A 20,602-nucleotide genomic window follows, 5' to 3' on the forward strand; every position below is an offset into this window, starting at 1 on the left:
TCTGCTGCTTCCTGGGCTGGCTTGGGAATCCTGTGCTGTGGTCATGTGTCTGGATGAAATTTGTAAGTCAGCCTACACAGCCAAACCATGCGGCTCAAAGTAATTTTTATCCATCTTATTTTTTACTCTTAGGCAATGCGGAATATCAATCCCAGCTCAGCAAATTCTCCAAAATGTCAGGTAGGCTCTTACTGATGTTTTAGCATTGAAAAAAAGAAACAAAAGATATTAAATTAGGAAAGTGAGATCCTTGTGCTCAAGGGGCCTGTCCACACTGAACGTTAGCTCAGGTGTAACTTTTGAGCCATCTTTCTCCCAAAATAACTTAGGTTCATATTGCCGCTCCCGGAAAGTCTGTGCTGCCTGCTTCCCGCTCACTCCTCCCAGGAAGCTGCTAGTTGTCATTTTGATTCCACGGAACTCTTGTTTTATTCCACATTTGAAGCGTATTATGTCTCAGTTGCACATCCCATCAGCCTTCAGGTGTGCCTGATTTTCATTCGCATAGCTTAAAATAGTATTTGTGATGATTTAGGATTTATAGGAATTAATCATTAGAACAGCAACAGGGTGACAGATTATTTCCCTGTTTAGGCCACTGGAAGAAATCTCAAGAGTCATAATGGCGCTCTTAGCAGAAACAGTTTTTGCAGAGCATTTCATAGGAAGAAGATCACGATTCTCAGAAGAGAGGAGGGTCTGCTGGGGTAGCGTTTTGGGTTTCTTTGTTGACATTATCCACATTTCTCCCTGATGAACCCCAGAGGGCACTGGTTGAGAAGGCATCTTACGGGGACGGCAGGACTGTGGCCCTGTGTCCCTTTGACTGCAAGCACTTGTTTGGTTCATGGGAAGATAGACCTCTGTGCTCAGGGTTCACGAGATCGGAAGGACTGAAGCCTAGGGGACGCGGCTTGTGTCTCAGGTGGGCAGAAGCAACCAGGAGGGGCCATGTGGCCGCTGCGTCAGCGTTAGCGGCGGAAGCGGGCTTTGGCAGGGCCCCTCTTGGTTTGGATGTTGTCACCTTGACCGTGGGATACCACCCTCCCAGAGACTAGGTAACTATGTGAGAGGGAAAGCGGTTCCTTATCCCACAAATGTCTTCTTGAATCAGGAGATTGTGTGAGGCGGGTAAGTCAGGACATTTGCTTCGACAGCGGAGCACGATCCTGCCCCGAGAGCCGCTGCTCGCGCGTGTGCCTGGAGGCCACGGTTGTGGACCTCTAAAAGGAGAAGATCCGTGCCCTTGCTTTTTCTCCGCAGTGTTTGTGAAAGAAGGCCAGCTGATGCCTGAGATTTATTTAAGCCAGAACAAGAAACCTGGAAGAGGTGTTTTAAAATCAACCTCGGATATGCTGGAGGATGAAATAGGATTTGTTACAGGAGCTTCGGTCCCTGTGTTTCCCTGACAGTTGTGGAAATGTCAATAAATGTTAGGTATTTGGCACGGGGTTAAATTCGAAATAGCTCAGAACACGCAGAACATGGTAGCGTTGGTGTCAAGCAGGCGTGTGTGTTCTTGCGTGTTTTCTAGATGACCTGATAGAGCCAAGGAACAAGCTCACAGAGAGGAGCCTTGTCTTAAGTGCGGATGGCTTCCTGCAGGGTTTCCAGGATGATCAAGAAAGCCAGGAAGACCTTTCCCGTCTGGAGGAACCGGACCTGTAAAGGAATAGTGGAGGAAAGGCGACGGGTTGTTCAGTAGTTCAGTGCCAGTCACTGTTCAAAGTTTTCTTTTACTTTTCTAATAGAAATTAAGCGCAGATGAGTTCCCAAGCAAGAGGAAGTCAGTGTCATTATTTTATAATTTTACATACGATCATATACTGCGTTCAGACGCCGTGGGATGTGGGAAGGTACCAAACTTCACAGTGTTGCTGTCTTTCATTTTTTCCAAATAGGATTAACTAAACAGATCTGGACAGCAGGGTTCTCTGGTCGTGTAAACCGATGACAGTATGCGTGAGGTTAATGCAGAATTCTGAAAAAGTAAGATAACTTTAAAAGGATTGGTAGATCTTAGTTAAAGATGGGAAATAACCACCTTAATTTATTAGGATTTGATTGCAGAATTTTGGAAAAAGTTGTCTTCAGAGCACTTAAAAATTTTAATTTCATTTGGATTATTCACTGTTTTTATGTTGGAAAAGCCATTTGTATCCTCAGAAAACACTTTTTGCAACTACAAGCGTCACGTCCGCTCCTGAGGCTGAGCCTGTAACGCTCACTTTTCTGGCCGCGTCTCTTTCTCGTCCATCGGTTGGAGACCTTCCGAGAGGGTCGGTGCCGTGTGCGCGGTCTGTGGTTTTCAGTTCCAATTCTGTTTCGGGGTCTTTTGAAAGACATATTTTGAGAAAGATTGTGCCCCGAGTGTGGACGCTTTTGCCTTTTCCTGTTGACTCCCGCCCCGCTGGCTGCGTGCACTCTTGCGTCCGGTGGCCCTGATCCCGCTCGTGAGTGATCCCCCTTCCCTCTTGCCCGGTGAGACTGTCCCGTTCCTCTTTGAGGCCTGGACGTCAAAACCCGTTCTACGTGGCCTTCTCAGAGTCCTCGAGACCATTCAGGAAATAGAAACAAGACAGCTGTGCGTAGGTATCTTAGCTTTATTTCTGAGCAAATAGCTGCTTCAGTCTTCATGGAAATGATAGCTGTAAGTAGTTTGCCGCTAATGACTTGGCGTACTTGCCATTTCTTGCGGGTAGTGCTAGATGCACCCGAGGGTGAGACCCACGGTGTCTGTGTGGAGGACGTGACGCCACACTGGTCGCCTGCAGTGGTGAAGAGGGTTGGATGTCCCTAGTTTTAGCCACATGGAGCAACGTAATACCACTGCTCAGGGTCACATGAAAACAATGGCCGTCTTTTTTTCCTAGAATTTAAGAACGGTAAAGAATTTGGCTTTTTGTTTCTCCAAGTTGTCTTTCTTGTTAAAGCTGTTTCAGACTTGACTTTGCCCAAGATAATCTCTCCTCTTTTTGAAGTCCTAGTACTGAATAAACCATAAATTCATTTAGGTGTTTCCTCATCAATTTTTAGATTGTATTTTTAATAAGCGTGTTGAAAATTCTGATATCCTTCACACCCGCGTATTCTAACATGTTATCTCATTTGTGTTACCCATTAAGGTCTCTATAATTTTTTTTTAACGTTTATTTATTGTTGAGAGAGAGAAAGAGACAGAGTGCGAGCAGGGGAGGGTCGGAAGGAGCGGTAGACACAGAATCTGAAACAAGCTCCAGGCTCTGAGCTGTCAGCACAAGGCCCAACTCAGGGCTCAAACCCGTGACCCGTGAGATCATGACCTGAGCTGAAGTTGGATGCTTCTTCAGTGACTGAGCCACCCAGGTGCCCTGAGGTTTCTGTTATTTGAAGAATGTGAAAATAATGTGTATTACTTGAATTGACACCGTAATTAACAAATTACTGAAGACCTAATTCTGGAGATCTTTCAGAAAAAGTGTTGAATCTCAGGAGAATGCTGGGAACACCAGACTACAAATCTCTTTTGGACAACCCCTTTCAGATTTTGTTATCATACTGTAGTGCTCCAAACTGCCCCAGATCCACGTGTACAGTTTTTTAGTAAAAAATGTTCTGCAGCTAAAGATAATTTGGTGAATGGCACACATACTAAAACACCAAAAGCATTCTAATCATTGACTGAATGTTTTCGTCACTTAAAATGTAAGGAAATATTCTGTGTTTATAGCTGGGTTGGGAAGCGGGGTCTGGCAAGGTCTCTGGAACAGTGGAAGAAATGGCCTTTTTTTACCCCCTGTTTTTAAAATTATGGACATAACCTGCTATCACTAAGACAAACTATTATAAGATGTATATTTTTAGAGTTACTCTCCACTTCTAAGTTTGGATTTCTGGTTCACTGAACTAACCTTCCTTAAACAAGTTGATTACCCTGAAAAAAACACGCCTTCAATCACGCACCATGTATTACCCTAAAGTGGATGCACTGTTAACACAGCTCAGTGCTTGCTTGCTTAAAGACAGACTTGATTTAAAAAAGTAATTGAAGTTGACATTATATTTTATAGAATTTTCTCTAAGTGGAATTGTAACTTTTCACCTGTGATTATTTTGAGATCCACTCGTGTTGTGTCCGTACTTGTTTTTTTTAAGTGTACGTATTTATTTTGAGAGGGAGTGAGTGGGGAAGGGGCAGAGAGAGAGGGAGGGAGAGAATCCCAAGCAGGTTGCGCGATGTCAGCGAAGAGCCTTACACAGGACTCCCCCCCCCCCCCCCCATGAACTGTGAGGTCATGACCTGAGCCAAAAACCAAGAGTCGGATGCTTAACTGACTGAGCCACCCAGGCACCTCTGTCTTCTTTCTTTTTATTGCTAACTAGTATTCCATGGTAGGGCTATCCTATGATTGTTTCTCTTTTCACTTTTTGGCAGACATTTGGGTTGTTCCAAATTTCGACTTTGTGTAGACATGTGCTTTCGTTTTTCTTGGATACCCTAAGAAGTCAGTAACCCAGAAATGTTCTAAATGTTTCCAGACTGATGACTGCTTCTGCTGCCTTTCTCCTTATTTTTCTAAATGATGTGAAGCAAAGTACTCATTTTTTATGGGGGAAAAATATTTTAACTACCAGATATATATTATCTTAAAGTGTCTTTTTCACCCTGTGGGGAAGGATACTGCTATTTAAGCGACTGGAGGGAAACGTAAAAAGGGCCAGTGGCTTCTGGCGAGACCCCAAGTCCATAAAAGTCCACGACGTAACGAGGGCCAACTTGAGTTTGCCCTCACAAGCCACCCCGGAAAGTTCCCTTTGGACCAAGCTGGGACCATCCGTGTTACTCACAGTGCAGATAGCTGTGACTCCCAATGTGTCTGTGCCACATTAGCTAAGATTTAGAAGCTCGCTGGGAAGAGCTGCCGCATTTTTTTATTATTACAGAAGAAAAAGAGCTAAAAATACTTGCTTCATTTAGAAAAAGTCAAATGCTCTAAAAGAACTTTTTGACCTTTGAAATACAGAAGCATGATTAAATTTTGGCCAAATTTCCTATAACTTGTTTCTCCGTTTTTGAAAGTCTGTCAAACTATTTATTCTAACTACCTTTGGGAAAAAGAGAAGCTTAACAAACTTGTATTTTTAGCTTAGTATTCTAATTTTAGGCATTTGTTCACAGTAAAAGACTCCTCAGAGATAGACATAACTTTCAACATGAAGTGTCTCAACTGAAATCAGTTTTTATAGATGATCCAGTTATGTCCCCAAACTTGTTTTGAAACGTCTATGCCAGATTCACTGTCCATATTTGTCCAGAGTGAGTTCTGCTAAAACTACTTTATTGCACTAGAGCAGGCTTATTCTATACAGGTTCGTATCGTTGCATGCAGGCGTAGTTTTAAATGCCGTATAATGGACAAAAGGTTTCTATGGAATATATTTTGTGACTAAAACATTCAGCTTATGTAGCTTTTTTCATACCTATCCAGTTACAATTATTTTTCTCTAAAGTCACTTGCAAAAGGTCTATATGGCTCTGAAACACGGTTCAGTATTGTACCGCTAAAATTCTTGATTTTACATAAGTTGGTTCACTTTCACATTTCCATTTCTTGGCCAAGGGTACAAGCAGTTGTAAGCTTGCTTTCAGTGAAAAGCCAGGATTTATCAGTCCCTGCTGACTCCACAGGCCCTTTCCTCCAGAATCTGACGAGGCAGAGCGTGGAGTCAAGCACTTCCCCAAATTTCCGTGTCACCTCTGAGGCCTGCCTTCACAGGACTCTCTGTGTGGGTGTGTGGTGCGTGCACGTGTGTTTGCGCGGGAAGCACATAGGTTGTTCTCTTTGCGCTCAGTTGAGCCCCAGTCATGAGTTAAGGGGGAAGTAAGTTGGTCTGTTACCCTGCGTAAATGCGTAAATGCGTTTGGTTTCCTTCCCCTGTTTTTGACAGTTTGTTTCAAATATCAACAAAATTTTTCCATCTTCCTTATTGAACCCAGTGGAATAAATTATATTAACAGCAGATGGAAATACAAACATTGAGAATTAATGACTTGGGGAGGGGGCTACCAAGTTGACTTTAATTACTTAAAGCAGTTTTGTCTTCAGCGAATACTAGGCCGTGTTAAGAATATCCATTTTTGGGTAATATGTGTATAAGTACTTATACATCATTTATCCTCAGTAAAACTGTTCAGAAATTACGTAGGGCATTTAATCAACTCTGTTCTTTTTGCTATGTCTAGAAGTTTCAAAACTGGGCTGAATATTCCTACCTTGCTTTGGTTTCTGTGATCTGTGTGTATATGTGTCACTGGCCTTAGCACGTTATGTTTGTTTTCATGCCGCTGGCAATGCTGACGCCCCCACCCCACCGACACCAGTGCAGTAAACTGGCATTTTCTCCTGAGCCTCTCGGACTCACTTCACATGAACCCGACACGGCCCCTGTCACGGCCCCCGCACAGATTGGATGAGAAGCGCGTCTCCGTGGTCCCTTGTAGCCCTCAGGCGGCTTCAGGCACATCTCCAGATGAACTTCTTTGCGAGTGTTGGCGGCGGGTCTGTGGCGGCCGCTGACAACAGCAGTTCAGCTGTCAGAGACCGCAGCCGACGAGATTCGGCAAAGTGGGAAAATCCAGAGTAGCAAAAGCATGGAGAATCTGCGCCTGACAGTTAGCTTTAGCTTCATAAAACGATGTTGAAAAAGTGGGAACTTCATAAACAAAAGTAAAATAAAAATTGGTTAACATAAAAATCATAGCCAATTTATTGGTTATTTTAGTAACGAGTCGGAGTAGTGTCATGTCCTGTGTTTGCTATGCAGAAACTGGTGCCTGCCTTCTTTGATAGGAAGTAGAAAGCACATGAGGCTCTCTTTACGATATTTGCGAGGTACTGCCGTGTTCTGACAGATCTCCAGCTCCCTCCCTCAGAGAACTCTAAGCATCAGCTTCATCCAGAGCTTACAATCCTAGTCGTTTTCAAATTTCTTCCTATGTACATCCTCATGTTTTAATGGCAGCATAAATTCTTCAGAGCCTCAGAAGTTAAGGTATTAGGCTCCAAAACCGTCCATTTGTTCATTCATTCAGTGTGCCCTCAAGGAACAGAGGAGAAAGAAAGAAAGAAAGAAAGGAAGGAGGGAGGGAGGGAGGGAGGAAGGAACTACAATATTGTGTGATAAGTGTTAAGATCATGTTATACCTGTGCTCAAACTAGTACAGATGTAACCTCTCTCTGTCCAGTCTCCCCGAAGATGGAGATGGGATCATGGCAGAGAGCTCCCCTCCCCGGGGAAGGGAACAGGGTCTTAGATAACAGAGAAGACAGCAAAGCACTCTAGTCAAAAGGCGGTGTGGACAGCAGGGCCGTGCTACAGACCCTCGCGGTTCTGAAGTGCTGGTCACTCAGCGGGAGGGGTTGGCAAGGGTGGAGAGCATGGACAGGGGACAGATGCAGCGAGTCCCCAGAGGCTGCTGGGAGAGTGGCTTGGCCTTCGACAGGGACAGGGGAGACTCGGGGACGAGTTAGGAAGAGGAGTGCGACTGGGGAGAGCTTTGCGAGAGGAGGAGGCAGAAAGCCAGACGCCTGGACGGCCTGTGCGTTCCTACCGACGTGGGACCGACGTTTGGACGACCTTGACTGCGTCGAGCTTGAGAGCGTGTGCCGGGTGCGGGACAGTGACGGTGGGGACGTGAGAAAACAGAACATCACAGAGTGGGACTGTGGCCATTCAAGGCCAGAGACCATCGATTTAGACTAGTCTGGACAGTTGCGTGTTTCTCTGCATTTCTTAGCAATCCTGTTGTAGAAATGGAGGAAGCACGTGTGTGGTACTGACTCGTGGTGGCAGTTTGCTGTGAGGTGGCCTCTTGTGTATTTCAGACGATCAGCTCAGAGCTCAGGCTTGTATCCCTGCGTCATTACTTACGGTGGCCAAGACCTGAGATCTGTCGAAGGGTCCATTTCGCTGCCCACCACTTACCAACCTGAGTGTCCTTTGACAGTTGAATGGATGAAGGGGTGTGTGTGTGTGTAAATCCTGCCATTTGTGACAACACGGATGGACCTGCAAAGTGTTACGCTAAGTGAGAGAAGTCAGTCAGAGACACATACCGCATGGTCTCCCTTACGAAGTGGAATCTAAAAACCAAAACAAAAGCCAAGTTTGTAGATAAAGAGAACACATCGGGGGTTGGGGGATGGGGACCAAAAGGTGCAAACTTCCAGGTATAAAACAGGTCACGGTGACCACAGTGAATAATTAACGGGATAATAATCGCATATCTAAAAGTTGCTAAAAGAATAAATATTAAACGTCCTCATCACAAGAAAAAAAAACATAGCTGTGTAGGGATGGCATCTACTCAGGTGATTGTGGGGGTCACTTCACAATGTGTACTAACGCTGAGTCTTTGTTACACGCTGGAGATTAATGTCGTGTGTTACTTACACCTGAGGGTTTTTTTTTAATGGGAGAGAAAGGGGAAGCCACTCAACTGGAACAGGAGGAGAGGGGAGGTGGGTGGAGGTCACACAGGAAGCTGGTGGGCAGAGCCCTTGTGGTCCCAGAAGGCAGGAGGAGTGTGTGTGAGATTTCTGGGGGAGGACTGTCCGTGCCTGCTCCGGGGTGACGCAGAGGGGTTTAGGGGTTGGAGTACAATGGTGGTCGCTTTCACTGCAATTCAGAGATCCAACAGTTTGGTGACAGATGATTAGGTAGGCGTTGTGCACGGGTGTGACCCGGGGTGAGCCAGTGTGAGCCAGGGTGACACAGTGATCACTGTCCCAAACGTGACTCGAGGTTTTAGAGGTTTGGTCTTGAACGACACAGTCTCAGCTGTACAAGTGGGTGACGGAGGTGGGCGTGGGTCATTGGAATGTGGAAGGTTGAGGAGCAGTCCTGTTGAGCGGATCCTTCACTTGGTAATTGATGTGTAAGTAACCAGACATAACAGCGTGTCTTATAACTAAGTAGCACTGAAGTAGTGATGAGCATGAGTGGTAATTTAAGATATTTGCAACTACATTATGATATGAACATGTTTTCCATCGATGGAAAGCCAGAGGGTATAACAAACACTGCTGTTTAGTTGCCTGTATTTGTAACTGAAGAAAATGCTAAATTGCAGTTGGATGTTGGTGAAAAATAAAGGTGGCATTTTCTTTTCTTCACCCAAGTTCACAGACCCTCTGCGTTCTGTCATGATCTTCCGGTTAAGAAACCCCTGTTCGTAGGCTGTTGTATTCAGCAGGCATAGACCTGGTTCAGTGGGAGGTGGTGCAGGCTCAGACTGCAGAGGAGGGAGGAGGGTGCGCTCTGTGGGGGCGGCGTCCTTTGGAGTCAAAAGCTACATTTCAAGTCAAACCAGAAAGCCAAGAGAGAGGAAGCTGCACACCTGAGCTTTAGGAGAGCTTGAGAGGCAGGGCGGGGACCCAAGGGGAGTAGAGGAGAAAGGACAGAGCAGCAGAGAGAGGTGCGTGGCCTCGGCAGGGCTTGTCTGGGTGCGTGGGTGCAACCCCAAGTCCAGCAGAGAGACAATGGCGGCTGCTCAGAAACCCTCCGATGGCGTGTTTCTGACTTTATTCCTGGTGCAGACTCAGAGGACAGTTGGCGCGTAGAAGTAAACTTGAAGAATTCTTTTTCGCGAGACCAGATTTGCCGTCGTGCCCGGTAGGGCGGGCTTGGGAGTGTCTGCCAGAGTAAGAAAAAATAACAAAATGAAGTTAGGTAGGAAAGTGTGTACATTTGGGGGATAATAAGACTAGATCAACTTTGAATTTATGCAACTTAAATTTCAGTCATTGGAAATGCATGTGAGAACTTGGTCTTTCTGACCAGGAAAACTGTTAGCTTTGAAGTAGACAGTTTAACACTTGAACTTTGTATGTACTTGGCCCCTAGTGTGCGTTTTCTTTCTTTCATTCGAACAGTACATTTGTTGTCAGTAGACTGATCCTGTTTGTGTTTTTTTTCTCTAGGAATTAGCTCTTCGTAGCCAGTTACCAACACTGGACCAGGAAGGTGGGACTCAGAACCCAGTGCCTTCGCCTGGGATGTCTCAGGAGCTGAGGACAATGACGACCACTAGCTCCGATCCCTTTCTTAACAGGTGGGTGAGGGCTGTTCCCGGCCACTGAGAAGGGGAGCAGCTTCAGGAGCGTCGGGGGGGGGGGGGACGCCAGACAGCATTGCTGTAAATGGCGAGGACAGTGGAACTCCAGGTTCAGAGCCGGCTCCCGTGGGAGGACATGGGCCGTGGGGACCTGGGGACACTTTCCCAGTCACGTGTTGGCTTCTGTCTGTTGACTGACGGTGACTTAACACCACAGAGTCGGCGGGCACGTGCGTGCCCTTCCACGAAAGCAGATGAACGTGGTCCTAAACGTCCTCAGGCCTGCGTTTGAAGGATCCTGGGCAGGAGTTTCCCACATGAGTGTGGGCCCTGCGCTTTCGCTACAGGAAGTTCAAGGACATGAAACGTAAGGTTGTGCCTTTTGTAAAAACACACAGCTATCAAAGACACTGCTTCAAACTCACGCAGCCCACAGGTCCTTTTCAGTGAGTTCACCCAGATGGGTTTCCGGCAGAAATGTCGGTGCCGTGTATGGAAGCGGGTCACACTCTGCGCCAGGAAAACCGTTTACAACGAAGGCTTGACTACGGTTCATTCTTCTGGGTCGCAAGATATTTATGGAGTTTCGGTTTTTAAAAATAAGGAACAAATGCTGTCTTGTCTGTGTACTTTTACTTTTGGTTTTGTGTGTGTGTGTGTGTGTGTGTGTGTAACCAGTTCTAAGCAATGCACTTTTTAAACCATTTAAAAAATGTTTGGTTTTAGGAAAGCTATCGTACCGTGCTTTCAGTCAACACCAGCTAGGCTGAAAACTTCATGATCTTAGAAAAACAACATTTCTCTCATGTGACCAAAAGACTTAGTACCGTAGAAATCCCATAGTCTGCTTGGTGGTAAGACTGGCACTGGTGCCCTGCTTCCCAGGCTTGATTTCGAAGGCCATGGAGAATGTATTTCAAGTTTGTATTGGCTCCTTTGACACATCCAGTTTAAAGTTGGGCCGGAAGTTGAGTGTATTTACACCAGATTGCAGTTGTGAACTTAAACGAGGTTAATTTGGAAAGGTTGAAGCCAGAACTTTGTTGTTTCCCCACCAGGAAAATTCAGATCAGTAGAATCCAGGGCCCATTTGGAGACCTGTGTTGGCCCCGGGGTACAGTTGGACTGTAGGGATGCAGGTGGACGGCGTGTCCTTCTGGCAGCTGTCCGTGAAGATTCTCTTAGAACTTCACTGAAGGCTGGGCTGTAGTTGGAGACTTTCCTGGTAAAGGTCACGGGGTGTCCGATCATCCATGCTGCTGTTGTGGGGGCAGTCCTTTCTCCACTCGGTGAAGTACCCCGGCTTCTAAAACCCATCTCACTGTAGCATTTCTCTTACAGAAACTGGACGGCTTCCCTGTTGTCTAGTGTTCAATTCAAACGTATCTTAGCTCCAAACACTTGGGACCCCACCTTGCCACCATGCTGACTCTTGTCCCTCGTGTGGCATCCCGTGTCCCCTCTGCCCTGACACCCTCGGAGGTCAGGTTCGTGTCCTCTCCATAGACTTTTCCACACCCCTCTCTCCGCTCTAAAAACACTTTGCTCACTTAACGCCGGAGTATGATTCGTCACCGTGTTTGTTCACCTCCCTCCTTGACGTCAAGAGCCTCTCAGAAAGCATCCTTCGTAGGTTTTTGTTGTTCCCTCTCTGTCTTCAGGGGCCTGGGCTCGGGCCCATCCCGTGGGAGCAGGTGCCCAGGGAGCACGTGTGAGGTGGTGGGCTGCAGGCCCCGGGAGTGCGGCCTCCTCGGGAAGAGTTGTGCACGGCCCCGTGAGTCAGCCCTTTGCCCCCGAGTGCCCTGTGCGTGGTGCGTGCGTGCGCTTTTGGTGGAAGGGAAACCGAGCGTATCCTGAGGGAGGCCTGCCTGCTCCAAGGCAGCTGTATCTTACACAGACCGTCTCAGACGCTCATCTGTGATTTCTTGCGTCTTTGTGAGGCTTTTGCGTCTTGCCAGAATCTGGCAGAAGCATCGGAGTAATCCAGCAGTTTCGGGGTGCAGGGTTGGGGGGAGGACAGAGCACCTGCATCAGGTAATGAGGAAATGTGGGGGGATTGGGTGTTCAACCCCAAGTGACCGTGGAAGCTGGTTTTCATAGCTTTAGGTGGGTTTTTTGGTGCACTTTTGTGCGGGCTAAAGAGCTGCCCAAGTGTCCAGGCGTTGAGAAAAGTTACGGTTCACATCCCTGTCAGAGACCATCAGGAACCCCACTTTACCATAGATTTTTAAAAATCAGCAGTACCCAGATTTTGCTGTCCATGCCAGCCGCTGGAGTGCCACGAGCTCAGGGCGATGTTCTGTTCACGCGGCCAGTGAGGAGATCTCCTGTCCTGTGTGCTCGAGCAGGCCGCGAGATCTCCTCCTGGGTGCTCACACAGGCAGTGACGATGTTTAGGCTAGACTGTGTGCTCATGCGGGCAGTGAGGGGAGATTGTGCGTTCATGTCGGCAATGAAGACTGGCTGTGTTTAACTTCATTAGCCTAAAGTTAAAATCTTGATGCGTGTTTTTCTGTTTTTCCCCAGGGTGTGTGCCCTGTAGTTGTTTTCTTAAATGTGTCCTTGAGCTGGAACGATAAGGGTTCCTGTCTTAAGCTGAGGTGTTTGGGGTTTTTTCCCCTACACAGAAGCAAGGAGATTTGGTTAAGGAAATTCTCACCTTGTCGGCGGTGACTCCGTCTGTTTTGGCCCAGTCCAAAAGGAGTTCTGGTTCTTTGTCTTGGGTTGGTGTTTCCTTCGCTTGAACTCTGCGCGAGCTGGGGATCTGAGTGTAGTGCCAACCTGTCCCGCCAGTACCCGGAGTTGCATTTTGACTCGATGCCTGTGCTGTCCCACCTGGGAGATGGAGACCTTGAAATAAGCAGACTGTGCACCCGCTCCGCGCACCCCCCCCCCCCCCAGACAGAGATGGCGTTGCAGGTTGCAGAGAGCATACCTACACAGAGAATTTCTGTCATCTAGGAAACTGTGGCTGTACGTTTTGTTCTTTTCTTTTCCTTAATGCTTATTTCATTTTGAGATAGAGAAAGAGAGCAGAGGAGGGGCAGAGAGAGAGGAAGAGAGAATCCCAAGCAGACTTGGCACTTTCAGCACAGAGCCTGACACAGGACTCAAACCCACGAACCGTGGGTCATGCCCTGAACTGAAGTCGGATGTTCAAGCGACTGAACCAACCAGGCACCCTCTTCTTTTCTTTTCTTGACACCTGACCCAGGACCTTCAGAGTGGTTTGGGTTCCTTGAAGCTGCCAGCTTCAGTCAGGGTTAACTTGTCTGGGGCACCTGGGTGGCTCAGTTAAGCATCCAGCTGTTGCTTTGGGCTCAGGCCGTGATGTCACCGTTCATGAGTTTGAGCCCCATGTCAGGCTGTGTGCCGATGGTAGTGCAGCATGCTTGGGACTCTCTGTGTCCCTCCCCTACTTGTGCTCACGCGTGAAATGTCTCTGTCACTCTCTCTCAAATACATAGACAGACAGACTTCGAAAGAAAAGGATGGACTTGTCTGCCTCCCTTCCCTCCAGGGCTGTGTAAGATCCCAGAGGAGGAGGGGCTCGTTTCTTACGCTGCAAGAATGGTTACTCGTCCTCTTGGAGAACCGTGTTGGTCCTCAGCAGGCGTTCCATGTTTACCTGGAAATCATTGGAAACCCTCGTGTTGCTCTGTAACTGTCCTGTTTTGTAGTGGCACCTACCACTCCCGCGACGAGAGTACAGACAGCGGACTGAGCATGAGCAGCTACAGCGTCCCTCGAACCCCTGACGACTTCTTGAACAGTGTTGATGAGATGGACACAGGTGGGTGTGCTTCATTCTTAGCGATCCATCAGCAAGACATGGCAGGTCTGTCAGCTGAGCAAAGGCAGTTCGGAAGAAGACCGGTTAAGGGGCATCTGCGGGGCTCAGTCAGGTAACCTGTCACTTCAGCTCAGGCCGTGGTTTCGCGGTTCACGGTTCCAGCCCCGCATCGGGCTGTGTGCCAACAGCATGGAGCCTGCTTGGGATTCTCTCTCCCACTCTCTCTGTCCCTCCATAGCTCGTGTTCTCTCTCTCTCTCTCAAAATAAGTAAATACCCTTAAAAAAATAAAACCAGCTGAAATCCTGAAAACTTGATTCAGATCAAGCCTGCTTTGTTTCTCCATGGCACTTTGTAATCTGTTTCCCAGTTTTCAAATATCCTGGACGACTTAGCTCTGATGACGTCTGGTGATGTGACCTATTTTAGCACTTACATATTGAGTTAGCTGGCAAGGCCTTTGAGGACCCTCTCTGATGACTCAGTTTCTTTCTTTCCTTTTCTTGTCTTTTTTTTTTTCCTTCCCTCCTCTCCCTTCCTTTAAAAAACTTTTTTTTTTTTTAATTTTTTTTTTTTTTTTTTCAACGTTTATTTATTTTTGGGACAGAGAGAGACAGAGCATGAACGGGGGAGGGGCAGAGAGAGAGGGAGACACAGAATCGGAAACAGGCTCCAGGCTCTGAGCCATCAGCCCAGAGCCCGACGCGGGGCTCGAACTCACGGACCGCGAGATCGTGACCTGGCTGAAGTCGGACGCTTAACCGACTGCGCCACCCAGGCGCCCCAACTTTTTTTTTTTTTAAACATTTATTCATTTTTGAGACACAGAGCCTGAGCAAGGGAGGAGGGGCAGAGAGGGAGCCACAGAATCGGAAGCGGGTCTCGAACCCACGAACTGTGAGACCATGAGCTGAGCTGAAGTCGGACGCTCAACCGACTGAGCCCCCTGGCGTCCTGATGGCTCGTGTTCTTAATCTCGGAGAGAGACTTCTGTCTGCGATCCGCTCGCCCTCTATCGAATGCGATTCGGTGTGCACCTGCCCCTCCCTGAGGGTTCTGCTCCAACTTAGGTGTTAGGGGCTCAGAAAACCAGGGGGAAAGACGAGGCTGCGGGGCTCACCTGCTTACTGTCACAATAGCTGCGGGGCATCTTGCAGGAGCCGAGAAGGGTAATCAAGGAACTGGCGAGCACCGATGGCCCTGGAGTTGGCAGCGAGCGCAGGGCGTGCACTGGCCGAGAGACGGAGCAGCCCCCCGGCGGCTCCAGCGGCCGGTTCCCTTGCTGGCGGGTCGCTCATCCAGCTCACGGCTTCAGTGCTCCTGAGAGTGCGCCCTGCCACCTTCTTTGCTTCCCTCAGACTCTGGTCCCCCTTCCCGTGCCCACTCTTGAGACCCATCTCATGCCCAGCGCGCTTCCCCTGCCCCTCCCCCCTCCCCTTGGCTCTTCTCCAAACCCCTGTGTCCTCCATGCTCTGTGCTGCTTTCCCGGGAGGTATGTGCCCGGGAGCTCTAAGGAATGCGAACGTGGTCATGCTCAGAAAAAGGTTTCCTGGCCAGGTCCATCAGGGAACCCTTAGAGGGAAGGCAAGGGACGGTTACTTATTCACGGGCTTCTGGGAGGCTTGTTTTGCCGTGAGGAACGGGAATCTCCAAGGCCGGAATAGAGTTTGCATCCAGTCCGTTTACACTGGTGCTCCCCAGGGTGTAACACTGAATCCCGTGCAACAGGAGGATCACAGAGAGAAGCCTCCCTCCAGGTTTAAGATGACGAGTCATGGGAGAGGGTCCTCAAGGGCCTTGCCAGCTACCTCAGTGTTTTAAGTGCTCAAATAAGGCACGCTACCAGTTTTGGTCAAAGAGCGCTTAAGCTGCCCGCGCTGTTTCAAAACCGGGAAAACCTCGATTTCAACCTGCCATAAAGTGTGCTTGAATTCACTCCACACCGTGACTTTTACATTTATCTCACTTAGTGGTTTCTCTCTAGAAGAGCATCCAGTAGCGATGCACGGGTGTGATGTACGTGTTCTTTCTCTTACTGGAGATAGTTTTTCAAGGGATTTCGGTTTTTCCCGTGACCCCCTTCACTGCTCAGTACATAGTAACAAGCAGTCGAGCTGCGGCTTTAGTGTCTGAACCCATGTTGAAGCAAAAGTAAACTTGGCATTATTTTGTCTTCGGTGGGTTGTTCAGCCTGAAATCAACTCTGGGCATCGGTTCGGGGGTGAGTCCGGCGTGTCTGAAGGCTCGCGTCGCACAGCTCTGATGTCCGCTGTTTCAAATCCGACTCTCTCCTCTCCGTCCCAATTAGGCGACACTATCAACCAAAGCACCCTCCCCTCTCAGCAGAACCGCTTCCCAGACTACCTAGAAGCCATTCCTGGGACGAACGTGGACCTCGGGACGCTGGAGGGGGACGGGATGAACATAGAGGGGGAAGAGCTGATGCCTAGTCTGCAGGAAGCCCTGAGCTCAGACATCCTCAACGACATGGAGTCCGTGCTGGCCGCCACCAAGCTCGACAAAGAAAGCTTTCTCACGTGGCTATAGAGCCCTCAGGTAGACCGAATTCCAAATCTGTGAAGGATCTGAGGAGATGTGCCCGAAATTTCCAGGCATAGCCGGTCGCAGTCTTGTGGCTGATTCAGAGAACGATGAACAGACGTCCAGCAAGATTCTCTCGCCCACTGTCTCGCTCTTCCTTGTCCGTTGCTGCTGTTAATATATTGCTGACCTCTATCCTAGTTGGCCCTAAAGACTCGAGACTTTTGTTGTTTCTTTTGCTACTATAACTACTGTTCGTTTTGGGGGCTGGGGGAAGTGAGCCTGTTTGGACGATGGACGCCTTTCCTTTTGCCCAGTTAGACATTCGCCCATCACCCTAACTGAATACTCAGACTTGGAACTCGGATGCTTCGTGTCACAGCATTTACTCTGTCAGGCAGTTGTTTCTTCAGCTGCGTGTGGTGTGGCCAGTGGAAAACCACAACTGGCTCGTCTGCCAGGCCAGGAATGTCGGGTCTGATGTTACGTACTTCGCGCGGATTTGATGAGCTAGCTGAAACCGAGGCTGAAGACTGTTTTACTTTCGGTGTTTTTTTTTTCCCCTCCTAGTGTTCTCGTTAGTCACATAGTGACCTTGATTTTATTTTAGGAGCTTATAAGGCATGAGAGAGTTTTTTCCATAGAAATATATTAATTATTGCCACATACTCTAGTATAGGTTTGGGTGGGTTTATTGTGGGTTTGCTTCTTGTTTGTTTGTTTCCGTTTTGATTGGTTGGGTTGTGTTTTTGTTTTGTTTTGTTTTGTTTTTGTTTTTGCCCCCACCCCCACCCCCCAACCTAGACAAATTACCATAGTAGCGAAGAATCTGTTTATAGTTGTATCTCGGGGCGGCTATTGTAGTGCCTTTGGTAAAAATCTACATTTCCTGATTTTTTTAACATCTTATTTAAATCATGATTATCTGCTCTCTCTATATATACCCACACACACACACTTATAATCTTTGTAATAGTGTGATAGCAGAATGTATCTTTTTTTTTTTTTTTTAAGGTTTCCCTACTTTCCAATTTATTTTAAAATGGTAGTTTTGAATGTATGCATTTAGAATACATGACTAGTAGTTTATATTTCAGAGGTAGTTTAAACCTGGTTGGGGCAGTCTGCAGACATTTGGGTAGTTTAGTATTCTAGAAAGGGCTGTTTTTACGTAGAGTGTTGAGAGGAGCACAGTCTGCCCTCTGGCACACAGTATTGTCTGATGAATTTGAAAGAAGAAAACAAGATAGGGCTTTATTTTCCCCTTGATAATCCCTGGGACTAATTTTAAGCTTTGATGGGAAATCACTGAATAGGTTCATAATATACGTGACAGAGGTAAGCTTTACATAGTGCTTTTCCTTCCTTTAGCTTTGGAAATTTACCTTCGCCCTAGTTTTGGGAGTAAATTCTAGTACCTTAGTTCTCATTTGTAACAAACACATTAAAGACTACATGGAAATATTGCCTACAAGATAGTTCTTAAAAGACTTGCTCCTACTTCTGTATGCTGAGAACTGACCCTGGACAGTACATAGAATTCTGTCGAGGTTGTGAGTTAGCTGGTAAAGTGATCAGATTTAAGAAATGTATATTGGTAGTTGAGTTTCGCAAAGAAATAGAGATAATCCTGATTATACTTTTATTTTTACAGGAAGAGATATAACTAGAGTATGTGTCTACAGGAGTCATAATGGTTTCCAAAGAGTATTTTTTAAAGGAACAAAATGAGCATGAATCAACTCTTCAGTATAAGCTATGAAGGTAATAGTTGGTTGTGAATTATAGTGGCACCAGCTAGCGCCTCTGTGATTAAGGGTCTTTTGTTGTTTCTAGAATAAGCCCTTATTTTCAAGGGCTCGTGACAGACATAAAAATCTATTTTCCTGGCTAAAACTGTTAATGGAAGATATGCTTCGGAAGATAGATTTTTTTTTTTTAATTACAAAATCAGAGTATTTTGACCCTTCAGTTTAGAGGAGAGCAGAAGTCAGGAGTGAGACATTTTAGATTAAGTACCTCCAGTGCTCAAACATGCAGTCGCTGTGCTGTACATAATGATCCTTAGGTTGATCATTTGCAATTACTGGATCTAAGGGTTTTATTAAGAAGACAACAGAAAGAGTAAATCTTGACTTACCTGAGGGGAAATGGCCACTGTGCAGATTCACTGATTTTTTTTTTTTTTTTTTAAGAGCAATAATGAAATTGTACCTAGAATGCATAATTGAGTAAATGGACGATGCAGCATGTTGTTTTTTCTCTTGTGCTGAAGGTCAGAGCTACTCGGAAGGCACTCCCAGTTTGCCAGTAAGCTGCATCTGAAACAGCCACAGAGTAGGCTTAGGCCCGGGGGCGGGGGGCGGGGGGGGGGGCATGGCAGGGGTCTCGAGGACTCAGTGGGACCTTGGTAGGGGACTTGATGAATTTCTTTTTCTTCCGTAAAGACTGGTCTTGCAACTCGCTGTCATTAAAGGTGGTTGTTCCTAAAGTTTCAGTCACTTCAGTACAGCCACAAAACAGGAATAGGAGTTCTTGTCGCCTCGACTTTAGCTCGCCCAGTTACACCTTGGTGCTGAGACACCTGACGGCCGCCATATTTGACCTTGTCATGCCCTCTGTACTGATGACCTGACAGAGACCTAGGAGTCCTTCCTCTGATCACAGCGTTGATGTGGCCTTTCTTGTTGTATGTCCTCATTCCTAACGTAAAAGTGTTTAAGTGCTTCCTGGTTGTATCGGGTAGCGTCGGGATAAGATTTTAACTGGGTATTCTTGAATTGCTTTCACAATAAACCAATTTTATAATCTTTAAATTTATCAGCTTTTTACCTTCTGTGTTCTTTTCAGTTAGGGCTTCTTAGAGCTACTCACACTTGATGGAACGTGTTGATTTGGGGTTTCAGAGTTTCCAAAGCACTATGTGTGGTCATAACTATTTTCTAATAAATATAGTGTCTTTTTTAAAAAAGAAAAAAAAGCATTAAGGAAGTGACTTTATATACAAATAATATTGTTTCTAGTATTCATACTAAATAGGTGCATTTTATTGGGAGTTTGGCAGAAACATTGAAAAATAACGGTAATTGATTGTAATTCATACCCCACACCAGTGTTGACACTCACGGTGCACAAGCGAGAAGCGGTGTCCACTGACTGACGAGCGTGGAGTGTTCACATCTGAGAAGTGAGTACTCAGATGTGTTTTATCTCCGGCAAGCATGTTTTTGTAAGGGTTGTGGGTGTGCCTGTCTTAACAGTTGTCTTCTGTATCATGAAACGTATTCTCCACAATTTAAATGTTTTATATTAGAGAATTCTTTAACGCACACTTGTGAAATGTACATATATAGTCCCCGTTACCTTTTTGTTATCTGTTTTAGATGTAAGAGCATGCTCAAATGTTAGGTACTTACATAAATTGTTACATTTTTTTTTTCTTATGTAATACTTTTTTGTTTATGTGGTTCAAATATATTCTTTCCTTAAACTCTTCTTTGGTGTTTTTAACAATTAATATATTTAAGACCTTTTGGCTTCTTACTGGTCTTCCAATAGAGCAAGTCCTAACGACAAGGAAATATAAAGTGATTATACTTGTGACCAGTAGACACGTTAAACTTATGGCTGGTTTGGCTTTTGGACCTTTTGAAGCGTGGATGTCATTCTTTGGGTTTTTGTTTGTTTAATTTTTTTTAATGCTTCATTTATTTTTGAGAGCAAGAGAGACAGAGCGTGAGCAGGGGAGGGGCAGAGAGAGAGGGAGACACAGAATCCGAAGCAGGCTCCAGGCTCTGAGCTGTCAGCACAGAGCCCGACACGGGGCTCGAACTCACAAACTGCAAGATCATGACCTGAGCCGAAGTTGGACACTTAACTGACTGAGCCACCCAGGCGCCCCTGGACGTAATTCTTTGAATTTTATGTTGTGTGCTCTTCACATGGACCATGGCCATTGTTGGTGGTGTTCAGAAGAAACTGAAAGGAGCTTTATGCAGTCTTTCAAAATAGCCTTTGGTTTTTCTTTCTCCACGGTATTTTCTCACGGTCTCCAAAATTTAAAACTTAGGTTAATGAAAATTATTAGTTATTGTTTTATAAATAATAACATTCACAAATTTAGGTGGTAGGTCCTGAACTTTGAATAAGAAGTAGATGTGATTGTCCTTGAAA

The 20,602-nt window shown here is 46.4% G+C and overlaps 1 protein-coding gene across 8 annotated transcripts in view; it reads left to right on the forward strand.

Moving 5' to 3' along the window:
* Positions 1–19,924, forward strand: part of YAP1 (Yes1 associated transcriptional regulator) — a 114,284-nt gene extending 94,360 nt beyond the window's left edge. For 4 of the 8 annotated variants that reach the window (XM_045486579.1, XM_045486581.1, XM_045486582.1 and 1 more), the window contains exons 6-9: positions 133–180; positions 9,963–10,093; positions 13,777–13,889; positions 16,197–19,924. In XM_045486579.1, the coding sequence (XP_045342535.1) occupies positions 133–180; positions 9,963–10,093; positions 13,777–13,889; positions 16,197–16,435 (531 nt within the window). In that variant the 3' untranslated portion in view covers positions 16,436–19,924. The remainder of the gene's footprint in view (positions 1–132; positions 181–9,962; positions 10,094–13,776; positions 13,890–16,196) is intronic. The other 4 variants (XM_045486584.1, XM_045486586.1, XM_045486585.1 and 1 more) reach the window with 1 other exon arrangement.
* The last annotated feature ends 678 nt before the right edge of the window (positions 19,925–20,602 follow it).

This window comes from Leopardus geoffroyi, chromosome D1, assembly GCF_018350155.1.
Source record: "Leopardus geoffroyi isolate Oge1 chromosome D1, O.geoffroyi_Oge1_pat1.0, whole genome shotgun sequence".
NCBI lineage: Eukaryota > Metazoa > Chordata > Mammalia > Carnivora > Felidae > Leopardus > Leopardus geoffroyi.